The sequence below is a fragment of the Aplysia californica genome, unplaced genomic scaffold (assembly GCF_000002075.1).
Source record: "Aplysia californica isolate F4 #8 unplaced genomic scaffold, AplCal3.0 scaffold00075, whole genome shotgun sequence".
Classification (NCBI taxonomy): Eukaryota; Metazoa; Mollusca; class Gastropoda; order Aplysiida; family Aplysiidae; genus Aplysia; species Aplysia californica.
This window is the reverse complement of record NW_004797345.1, coordinates 789,608-801,740: the sequence shown is the minus strand read 5'-3', so window position 1 is coordinate 801,740 and position 12,133 is coordinate 789,608. Positions and strand designations below refer to the sequence as shown.

General features: G+C 39.4%; 1 protein-coding gene across 2 annotated transcripts in view; it reads left to right on the top strand.

Moving 5' to 3' along the window:
• LOC101847025 (glycosylated lysosomal membrane protein A) overlaps positions 1-12,133 on the top strand; it is a 16,548-nt gene that overhangs the window by 2,245 nt on the left and 2,170 nt on the right. The window contains exons 2-6 of one of the 2 annotated variants that reach the window (XM_005094096.3): positions 5,195-5,488; positions 6,068-6,268; positions 7,201-7,422; positions 8,076-8,359; positions 10,161-10,365. In XM_005094096.3, the coding sequence (XP_005094153.1) occupies positions 5,195-5,488; positions 6,068-6,268; positions 7,201-7,422; positions 8,076-8,359; positions 10,161-10,365 (1,206 nt within the window). Of the gene's footprint in view, positions 1-5,194; positions 5,489-6,067; positions 6,269-7,200; positions 7,423-8,075; positions 8,360-10,160; positions 10,806-12,133 lie in introns of those variants that run through there. The other variant, XM_005094095.3, reaches the window with a different exon arrangement.

Sequence of the window (12,133 nt, the reverse complement as noted above, 5' to 3'; positions counted from 1 at the left end):
GGGGTGGGGGCAGAAAGTGGAAATGAAAGCAGACAACAGAACATTGTTAGAGATCAGGAAAGGATGTGAAAGGAGACAATTTTAGAGAAGAAAATTTTTTGGTCGCTACCCGGAATCGAACCCGGGACCTTTGAATGAGAGGCCAACACCTTAACCTCTAGGCCACGAGAGCCCCCAGTGTAGAATTCTGTGGTTCAGGGTGAACGCAACACTGGTTGGCCTAGATCTAAGCGGTGAACGCCCACCGGGTGAAAATAGCCTAATATCATAGCCCAAAGACTCGCCTGCGCTTTTCTCACCCGGGGTGAGAATAGAGGTGGCCATCCTTGTTATAGGTAGATCTTGCGTCAATTGCCACCGAGCGACGCGGTGGCAATTGACAATAATTGACAGCAGCGTCGATTGCCACCGAGTGAAGCAGTGTCAAGTCTGAAAACAACACTATCTTAGCTTTCTATTCATAATGTGTGTCTAAGTCTAATGGCTCAATTTGTTCTCTTCTAAGTCTTCTATTTTCATTGTACGAGCATCTAGTCTAGAGCTACGTTAGCCTACACTTCGATGTAGAACCAACACAGGCAATTCTAGAAGTAGAAGGTCTCAAACGCACACAAACTCAAGCAGAAATTCATTTTATATCGGGGAACACGGTGGCAATTGACGCTAGTGTCAATTGCCACTGAGTGGAACGGTGTCAAGTCTGAAAACAACGTTTTATGATCTATCTTAAGCTTTCCATTCATACTGTGTTATGAACACATGACATATGAATAAGTTAGATCCAACCCCCTCTCATTAGATCTAGGCTAGTTGATAAGTCATAACTCTAGTACTAGTAGTTACACACATTCCTGGGTTGGAAAGGAAATAGTATGGATCTAGGTCAATTTCCGAATGTTTTGTACTCAAATTCTTCTTTTTAACTACACTGTCTACACAATGGTATTCAAAACTATCTATAGATAGACTTTATCAGGTAATCATTTTGCATAAATTCAAGTTCATGAAAGATTTTGTGTATGGCCGTCTTTATTCGGACTCGAGTCTGAATAACATTTTTTTCATATTCGGACTCGAGTTCGAATTTTTTAAATTCATTTTAGGACTCGAGTCAGAATATGAAAATTTTTTATTCGTACTCAGGTCCGGAAAAAAGGAAGTGTCTTCATTCTATTGATCTAACGTTCAGTGCTTCCAATTTTCCGCCCTTTCTTAGTTCCTCCCACACCTTACCTGATACGTCGTCCCGCCCCCCCCCCCCCCCCCCCCCCCTCCAAAGTTTCCCCCTTTTTTTTTTGGAAGAAAGGGGAAAATTTGAAAATAACGACCCCCGGGGCCCCCCCCTTTTTTTTAAGTGTGTAAAAAAAAAAAGACTGATTCGTTCAAATACGCAAGCCTGTGTCATTTTGATTGTTTACCAAGAAAAAGTTGTGTTACCGTGTAGAGCGAAGCATACGGCAACTTTTGATTCCACAGACCAGCGCACAATTCATTACGTAGATCTACGTCAAGACTAGTTTATTATTGTAATAATGATCAGTTGCCGGGGGGAAAAAGACAGACGCATATGCGACGTTCAGCGCCCGGACCGATAGTGCCCCCCCCCCCCCCCCTCCCCGACACGCACACACAGCCACACGTGTGCAGGCCGCCCATCCGACCCCGATACACGCTAACAAGCCATCTTTAATTGCTTCTGATGACCTCTTGACAAATGAACATTTATTAGAAGCGCTATAACTTTTCAGGCCTGCCTCAAATTCATCATAAGATAAAAACTCGGCTCCTGCACAAAACGCCATTTTGCCGGAAGTGATCCCGGTCTCTACCCAGCCTGAGGCGAGTCACGAGTGAGGCAGGACAGAAAGCCGGAGTCACGAGTCACAGGAAGTCGGAAGTGATGGCATGCTGGACAAGAATCAGAGTCCGAATAACATTTTTTCATATTCGGACTCGAGTCCGAATAGTCACTTCGTTTGTGTACTGTAAAATGGAAATCTCCTGGATCTCCTTTCAAGCTCCTCACGTCTAAGTGGGTCAATTTGTTTTCTAATTTCATTGGACAAACATCTAGATCTATAGCTACCGACTTCAACTTGGCATGTTTTGAATGAGACATAGGCTAGCCTACGCTCCGGTATAGAGCCAACACAGGCGATTCTAGAAGTAGGCCACAAACGCACACAAACTCAAATACGCTGATATATGAGAATATAAATCCGGAGGACAGGGGTTAGGGGGAGAGGGAGAGAGAGAGAGACACAGACACACACACACACACACACACACACACACACACACACAAAGGGACAGAGAGGAGTGAGTAAACAGAAGTTCACGAAGCACACATACATGATGTTGTTAGATCTACTCACCAACGTAAAAGAGCTCCAATTTACTCTCTGGCAATTGACGCTGGCGTCAACTGTCACCGCGTCTCTCGGTGGCAATTGACCCTACCATTATATTAGTCATGGTAATCTCCTGTTTTGGGCCTGAGGGCTGAGGCCAAGAGTGGAGGGGAATCGTGGTCAGACCTGCCGGCAATCTGTAAATAAAGAACTCACCTCCTCCGACCTTTTACCGGAAATGACCCTAGAGGGATCTGGGCTGATGGTAGCGGGCATGACCCTTGGGGGGGTCAGGTTTCATGCTCCACAGCATACGGTATCATGTTCGTCACTGTTCGTGTCCGAATAGTCACAGTCAGGGTTGTCCAGAAATTTGGCTCTTTTCGTTCCTGCCTTGCCCGGAGAATTTCATTTGGCTCTCAGGCTCTTTTTTGGCTCCAAACTCCAAATGTTGAAGAAGAAAGGAAAAGAAAAGGCAAGGGAAAGAAAAAGAAAGAACATAAGAAAAAATGAAAGTGAAGTAAAGAGCTTGGATTGATTATATAATTAGGCCGGCTCGGTTTCTCCGAGCGCTCGGGAAAATAAACATGAACTCTGTTTCTCTGAACGGTTTCCATTCTCAAGATCTGTTGATAATTTACGAATGGAGTAGCCCAAGCGCGCGCGCGCACGTGTGTGTGAGTGAGTGGGTGTGTGTATAACGTGTGAACGGGGCGGGGTGGAAAGGGGGGGGGGGTCGTGTGTAGGGATTTTTTAAATTTTGGTTTTCGTGAACGATTTTAGTTTTTGCTTTGAGGTGACTAAATGCAAATTCTCGCAGTACCTTTTGAAGGCATTTTCGAATGAAGTATAGTCCGAGAACGTTGCCCCAATCACAACTAAAGTATCTAAATATTCAGACATTTTAAAATCTCTAGCTCTAAAAATTGAATTCGGTGCAAAAAAGAAATGCTTCTTCCCAGTCCTCACAGAATGGCATAATGAAAGATGACACAGACCTAGATCTCGCAAATATCCCCAAAATCTCGAGAACGGAAACTGCTTGGAGAAATAGAGATCAAGTTTATTTCCCCGAGCGTTCTGAGAAATAGTCACTTCATAATGATTAAAACAGCGGGATCTCGAGCAAACTGGGATCTGCAGAGACTACTTTATAGTTGTAATAGTAGGATTAGTAATCTTTGGTGAATAATCCAGATCATCCCTTGTGATATTATTTACACATATACACTACCACAACTTGAACAACTACTTCAGTATTTAGTAGACTAACTAAGATAAGAGAGGGTGGCTGCGCTATAAAAAAAAATTTAAAAGATACTAGTATCAATATGAAGACTAGACTTCAATAGATTTGTAGTCATGAGTATGGTAGTGATTAAAGTTAAAATGTTAATACATGGTATGTTCAAACTTATCACTTCCATGTTATTGTCAGGGATTGTGTAGCACATTTCATTCTGAATTTTATTCTTTTCACATAATTAATGCTTCATGTCATGATAAATTTTATTGAGGCCTAGATCTAGAATCTATACATTTATGTTGCAAACCATTACATCTGAGATATTGATGTTTTTATTTGAACTATTGCTGGTTGTCGATGTTGGTTGCATGCATCATGTATTTCTACGTTAATTTCATAGTGTAATATTTCACTTGACTTAGATCTAAGTTATCTTGGTGTCAGATGCAGATGTGGGTGGGGGGGGGGGGTGATGCAAGGAGGTATGCCCTCTTGTATTTTCTTATAATCAAATGTTTGTGTGACGAATACTTTATGCAGTTGGGTTTGAAAATAGCTCTTTCTGGGGGGGGGGGGGATTTTTAACTCTATTTGCAGCGATTGCTTTTGTCTTCAGCATCCCAAAACTTTGGTTTAGTTTCTAAAACTAGTAAAAGTAGTGCAGTTGGTGGTATTTACAGTATAGAATTACCTTTATAAGAATTCTATTATAGAAATTTAACTTGTTCTGTAGACTGTTTTAAGAACTGGCCTTTTTTTTTTTTTAGATTTATATTTTTTATGATAATATAGGTCGAAGTGATACTGAACTGAGAATCATTGAGATGTAACTTGCATGAATAATTCATTATTGATCAATGTGGGAGATCATACTGACTAAATGGAAACAGAAATAAAGTACAGACAAGCTCTGTGTTTTCATTCGAATGATGCCTTTTTTATTTTGAACCTGTACTTTTCCCACTATACATGTAGTTAGTATTTCAAGTGGGCCAGATTTCTTACTCTTTAAATGAATTTGAGGGGTGGGGGGGGGGGGGTAATGGAAAAAGGGGAGTGGGATTGAAACCTTGACATTAGGGTCACAGTAATACTAGAATGGTTATATTATAATCAAAAGTTTGAAGAAAGTTTTTGTGTATATTCGTACAGTCTCTTGAGATGCCATACCCAATACCCTTTGTCCAAAGTCAAAGTCGGTTGTACTTATTTTTTTGGCTACCTCAGCTCAGCTCAGCTGTGAGATTGGTCGTATTGAGTTTCTCCAGAACTGGGTATCTTCACCTAACCTGAACTTTTTCACTTTTTAACCTACACGTGACCTTCCAAAAAGAAATAAATAATAGGAAAGTAAACTATGAGACAGGCCTCTTCTTTGAATTGTGTCAAGAAGTAATATAATATATTAGCAAGTATGCTTCTATTACTTATAAACAAGTGATTCATCAACTATAATAGATGGGAAATATTCCTATTATGATTTCTACCCTCTGTGAATATCTCTTTGCTCGTCAACTTTGTGATTACGGTAGTTTTTGTTTGGAGAGTTTTCTTGTTCTTAAACTTTGATGATCTATGAGACATTGTGATTCCACAGGTACACACATACAGCTGGCCAGACTGTCAAAAGTACTCAGAGTCATGCAAAGAAGCACAACAGCAGGGGTACAATGTGGTCTACTCCAAGGCATCTTTAAAATCAAATGACAATTTGTTGTACGCCTTCAGCACCATCGGCCTCCCAACTGTTGTGATGGCCCGCACCACGTCAGAAGACATGAACATGGAATTTGATTGGGACAAACTGGTCAATAAGTCAAGTCTGATGGATGCCATCTCAATCACTGGGAAGGGAACAGTGGAATATAAGTTTGGTGTTGCATTCACAAAGGTGTGTTCTTGAGTCTTGGGACATTTATTTCATTTTAGTGTCCCCATGTTGTGTACTGTTATGCAGTCTCTTTCACTTTCTGGCAGTATTTTACTAGCGCTTTTTACCCTCAACTTTGTACTGATCTACTAGATCTAGTACTGATGTAACAGTCAAACCTGTCAAAGACAGCCACCGATCGTCAAAGAGAAAAGGTGATCATCTAAGACAATTCTAGGTGTCTGTAGATAATAATGTCGGTGGGAGGGAGAATGGGGGAAGTCTGAGGTGATTATATTATTTGTATATATACATAATTGTCTTGGACAGGTGGTCGTTAGAGCATGTTCACTTGTACTTCAAACCATTTTTGTCTACTTTTGTGGCTCCCTTCATTCAATGTCACTTTTTATTTCCTAATTTTCATCACGTTAATGTTTTAGTCTCAAAAAGTATTCATTCATGTGCATTGTTGAAGCTGCTGTTACAAATTCATTGAAACCAAAAATGAGACATTTTATAGTGCGTTTTATCTCGGAGTGTTTCTGGGTTTTTTTGTTTTTTCTTATTTGCCTTTTTCTTTTCTTTTTTACCTTGCAGCTGATCGAGTATGATGACAGAAATGATACAGCCGATTTGGTTGTATGTGAAAAGAACAAGGGCAATTTCACTATCCGTTCATTTGAAGAGTTCACCTGGCAACCTGTAGAAAAAAATATCAAGAAGGATACATTTGTGTTCAACTCCTCTGACACTTTTTTCCCACCTTCCAAATCTGACAACGGGAGCGTATCTTTTAAGGTATTTTTTAAAAACTTTCCACAATATAGTCCTCTCAGCTGCTTTGGGTCTGGACAGGTCTGGTTAAAGGTGTAGTTGAATTTTTCCGGTTGGAATGGACCTGACCTACTATACAAGTTCAGAGTGTCATCTTGTCTGTGAAGCCAACGTGGAAGTAATCATGGTGTCATGCGTGAAAGACCTTTTTTATGAATGAAGGCCTCATGTAGACCTTTAAAAAGATCTGTTTGTTTAGGGTTGTGATATTTTTGTTTGGATTTTTTTTTTTCTCTTGTTAGGGGGTATAAATGTGAAATATTTAGTTTTTGTTTTAGAGGATAAGGCCTTTAGAAAAGAAAATGATCAATGTGATTCTTCTGAAGGTAAATGTGGAGGTGAACGCCGTACTTAAACATGGCTGTGATTCAAATACATTTTTCTCTTCATTACTGTGTCTTGCTCATGTATCCGATTGGAAATTCAGTCAGGCACAGATAGCACGAATCTTGCTTTGACTTTGACATCAGACAGGGTTCAGGCAGGTTCCAACCAACTATCATCCTATCAATACCAGGTACTTTTCATGATGTCAGAGAAGAGAAAACTTAACTGTCTGGCATTAGAAATCAAGTGTCAGATTTTAGCAGAGGTTGACAAGATGTCCGACACTAAGACAGAAATTTGGAAGATATTTTGTCTCCCAAAATCAATGCTTTCTACTTTTTTTAAAAATCAAAATGAAATGGAAAAATACTAGTATTGGATGTCAATCCAAAAGAAAATTTCTTAATTTATGTAGTAGTGTATTGAACGGATTTAACACCCCTTTGAACACTGAGATTGTTTGGGTATATTTTTGTAAAAATCAGATACTATAAAGGAGTGGCTACTGATACACAAGGTATGTCAAGCAAAATGAAAACTGAATGATAAAATCTTATTTTCTCTTTCAGTTTTTTGTTCGTGGGAGTGACGGAAGAAGCCCGGATCTACCTGGTCTGAAGTATACTGGAAATGAAACCCAAATTGAGTTTGAAATTGATAAGTACACACCCTCTTACAACAATTCCCGCTTTGCACTGGAAGTCGCTATTGTAAGCCAGTCGACTAATAAGGATATGAGCGTGAGAGTGACAGAAACAATTGATGATGAATATGCGCCTGGTGTGTTCAAGGTTTGTATATATCTGTATTGTGTTCTTGTTTTAAGATTTTATTCTCACTCATTCTTCATGTTTTTTTATTTATCTTTTTTTTTAGATTATCAGAATCATTTCATTTTCATTTTGCATGAATATTTCTCTCTTTAGATGCTTTATCATTAAGACTTTTCAAAGTTTGTGTATCTTGGTATCATAAGCATGCTTTTTTTTTTTTTTTTTTTTTTTTTTTTTTTGCTTTGGGGTTTGGCAATGATGTTATAGTCTGGTTCATTTACAGGCAAACTATTGACTTCAGTAGTGGGTGCTTTTGTGTGGCCCACTCATCCTAGTCCTTTTCAGTGGGTTTGCTGTTGTTGTTGTTTTTTTTTTGCTCTAAAATGTTCATTGTGAAATGTGTCTTTTTTGGGGGGGGCACACTGGCCATAAACTTTGACTCAACAACTCAGTCAGTAAGGAAGAAGGCTCATGTGCAGTCCTCGGTACAAAGCATAGGGAGGGGGGGGGGGGGGAGATTGAGGGAGCTCTGTTAATGGGTACTTCTTTTTTTCTCTCTCTTGTTTCACTTCATCTATCTTTCTAAATGGCAGTTAACATTCTGATGTGCCTCTTGTTTACTCCAACTGAAATAGGTGGATAGTCAACTTTTTGTTTTCTCTTTCTACCAGATTGCCGACTTGCTGTCAGATCCAGCTAGAAAAACTGAGGCTGGTTTTGTGCAGTGGAAACCTGTCGCTTACTTCGACAAAAGTCGGGGCCGCAAGTCTGCTACAGAAGTACAGATTTATACTCTGGAAAATCTGGATGAAGGGGAGCAGCTTAACAAGAGTGCCCTCTATGCATTTTTTGGAGAAGACTTGTATGATGGTTCAAAAGTGATCAAGAGGATTAGCAATATTTCCTTTGGGCTCCCTAAAGATGGCTTTTATGTCAAGAATAATTATACAGAATGGTGAGAAATATCTGCTTTATTGGTGTTTTCCAGTCCGTTTAGCGTTATATTCTCTGTCTTCTTTCTTTCTGGTCTTCTGTTTTTCTTCCTTTTTTTTTTTTTTTTTTCTTTTTCTGTAACTAACCCCTTCATTGCGGTACTGACATACATGGTATGCCTTGGAGAAGCACAATGCTCTGTCGTATCTTATCAGTGGCAGAATGTTCTTGTGAGTTATGAAAGGCAGGTTGTCTGGTAGAACTGCTTTTTACATGTGAGCTTTGCAACAAATTTACCATAGGTTTGTGTTTGTGAAGTACTGCGCTAGGTGCTTCTACTTCCTGACAGTTCCTCTGCTATTTATGTCTGTAATCTTGCATTTCTCCAGCCTTCTAATTTGCATTTTGTTGAAAACGTTTTGTGAGATAGTAAACCACCCACAAGATTTGACTTGAGAGGTACCTGTAATTCAAAATACAGTTATTCTGTTGGATGACTTTCGTGTTTTTGCACAACGAACCTAATATAGTTGGTTGCTTGTGACTGTAGGGAGTGGGTCACCTTTCATTGGTATCTCTTGTTTAAACAAATGAAATCGTCCCATTAATCTCTGATCACTTATTGCTTTTGTCACATTTTATCAGAGACAAAATTTTCTTATCAGTGGTGAGAGACAGGTCAACTCAGGGTGTAGTTGTCATGTGAAAAAACTTATCATATATACAGACTGATGTGTTTGTATGTGGGGCAAAGGTTTCTCTTTGTCGGTAGCACGTGTCAGACTTGCATTATCTCATTCTGTTGCAGGTGGGTGGAGGGTGTTACCAGAAGCTGTTACTTTTTAACTGATCCTCTGTTATCTTTTTCTGAAGCATTGAATTTTCACAGCACAATGGCATATTTACCTGTGTTGTAATGTTATCAGCATTATTTTGTCAGTATTCATCTCTGTAGCTGAAGGAAATACATTGGGGGTTCTCGTGGCCTAGAGGTTAAAGTGTTCGCCTCTCATTCAAAGGTTCCTGGTTCGAATCTGGGTGGCCACCGAAAAATTTTCTTTGCTAAAATTGTCTCCTTTCACCTCCTTTCCTGCTGTCTAGCAGTGTTCTGTGGTCTGCTTTCGTCTCCACTTTCTTTCCGAGTGCTCAAATGGCGATAGGTGATAGTGGAATGATGCTGACAAGATGTTGTTTTCTTACTTTTAACTAATTCAACCATTATGCAGTTGCCAATGCCATAAAACACTTGGGGGGCTCTCGTGGCCTAGAAGTTAAGGTGTTGGCCTCTTACTCAAAAGGTCCCGGGTTCGAATCCGGGTAGCGACCGAAAAATTTTCTTCTCTAAATTTGTCTCCTTTCACCTCATTTCCTGCTCTCTAGCAATGTTCTGTCGTCTGCTTTCGTCTCCACTTTCTGCCCTCACCCCGTCACCTCCTTTGCCCCTTCCTCTGGGCTCCTGATTCTTTCTGCAGCCTTTCTACTGCTACTCCTTCGCTTCTTCTTACTGCAGTCTTTCAGCTACACCCCTGATCTTCTGGTAGGAAAGATCTACGCCTAGCCTTCTCGGACAAGGGCGAAATATCTCGGAGGGCCCGTGTGCAAGTTGCGCACGTTAAAGATCCCTTGGTGGTCTAAAATCGATAAGAGTAGGCTTCGGCCGCCACCCGAGGAAAATTCAAAATTTCCTACCAACTGAAAATATTAGGTGTGTCCCGCGCGCTCATATGACCTATGCAGTTGCGAGCGCCGTAAAACACTCTACTATAAAAAATTTAAAAAACCACTTGCCCCTAAAAAAAACTTTTTTTTTTCATTTCTTTCAGGACTTATGCTGTGGGTTATGGTGAACCACCTCATGATGCGATTTCGATGACTGTCATCATCATCATCTCGGCTGGTCTTGGCCTTCCAGTGATTATTATCATCTTCGGTGCTCTTTTCACCATTGTGAGGAAGTGCCGGCGTAGTTCAGAGCAGCAGTATGAGCCTATCAACGGGAGCGGCAGTATAAATAGAAACAATCCACAGGTCAACTGAAGCATATGTCTTTTCTTTTTTTAACCTATCCTTTTTATTTGCATCCCATTATATTCATGACTTCAAAAGTTCAATCTATAGTTGTCTTGTTTTTTGTTTTTTACCTATTTTTCTTTGGCCTATGGCGGCTGCCTTAATTTTCGTTGTAAACTCTTTTACTCCCATGATTCTCAGCATGCAGTAGGGGGGGTGTCTGCAATTTGTAGCAACTCTTAGTTCTCTGGCCTTGGAGTTTTAATCCTGAATAAAATAAATGGCATGTCAAATTACATTTATTGGCATCTTCTAATGTTGATTTTTCTAGCCTCACCATTGTTTAATATTACGACGTGGTGCGTGGTGGAATCAGGCAGTTGTCAATTTTTTGGCATGTGGAGTTATTGATATCACTTTAAAGCTTATTCATTTGCCTTTGCTTTCAATGAAAAAAATATCCATCTAGCTTGAATAGAAGTCAAAATATTTGTGATTGAAAAAGGTGGGGTAGCCTGGTTTCAGTGGTTAAATTAATGAGAAAATGGCCGTCAAAGTTAAGTAACTTCAATAGCTTTAAAAGTCCTTGAAAACTGAAAATTACATATTTTGTGCCTTTAAACAAGGGTTTTCAGTAAAATTCACATGGAAATGTGTTTTCAAACTAACATAAAAGGTGTTTAACCGAAAAACAAAATTTCGATAAAAATTGCCATACTTGTGGAAAAATGTTTTTTTCTCCGATTTCATTATTTTGACGAGCGCCTGATTTCACCATGATGCCTCACATTTTTGGAATGTTAGCAAACTCAGATTGATGTTGTCACTTCTTTTCTGCTACCCATTCCCATCTTTAATTAGTCAGATGAAAACATCGAGGGGAGACTAATATTGTAATTTGTTCACTAAGCCTGTGCTGTTCTGTAACAAAGTACAGAGTTCTTTTTGCGACTGATTTATTGTGTTGCACGTGATATTACGGTCAGTTGAGATGCATACGTGTGTGACTTGACAGTAGTTGGAGTACTAGTACTCTAGTGGGTGATGGGAGGGCATCACAGGTAGGTCCTACTTCTTATCTTTCCCTCTGTTGTTTCTGAACTTTCTGTATCGGTCTTGCTTTTTTCTAGAATGAAATGACAGTTATTAGGTCAGTGTGATCCCTTTTACTTAATTTTATTACCTCTACTGCTACTGAAGTTCTTTTTTCTGCTTTATGGACGGATGATTCAGACATGACATGATGTACTATAAATGATAAATGATCTTCATTTGTACATTTTTCTGCCAAAGACACAAATCATTTGTCTGTGGTTGTTGTGTCTTGTTCTAAAGAGTATCAGAGTATCATTGCGTGTGAAGTAAATATTATTTGATAATTTTTTTTTATATATTTTTTTTTTGGACCTTGTGATTGAGACATACTTTCAAGCTTTAGTATGTGTAGAGAAGCATATTTTTGAGTTTTCTACTACAAAAAAGAAGACTAAGATATCCTAAAGATGATTCAGACAGTAGGAAGATCCACTCTTGTTAGAAGCCTGTAGGTTACTTAACAATAGAAACAGCTGTTTTGTGACTAAGCAGTCCTTTAGGCTTGTCAATTACATTATGGATATCTTCAAATGTTTATCATCTTCACAATTCTTTAATTTTTTTGAATGGTTGCACACTCAGATTACTTTGTAAATGATCATTGTATTCACACCAGTTTCAAATGTATGTAGCAGTTTTCATGAGTACCTTGCTAACTGACCATTCCCCCAAACCCTCCCTCCCTCCCCCA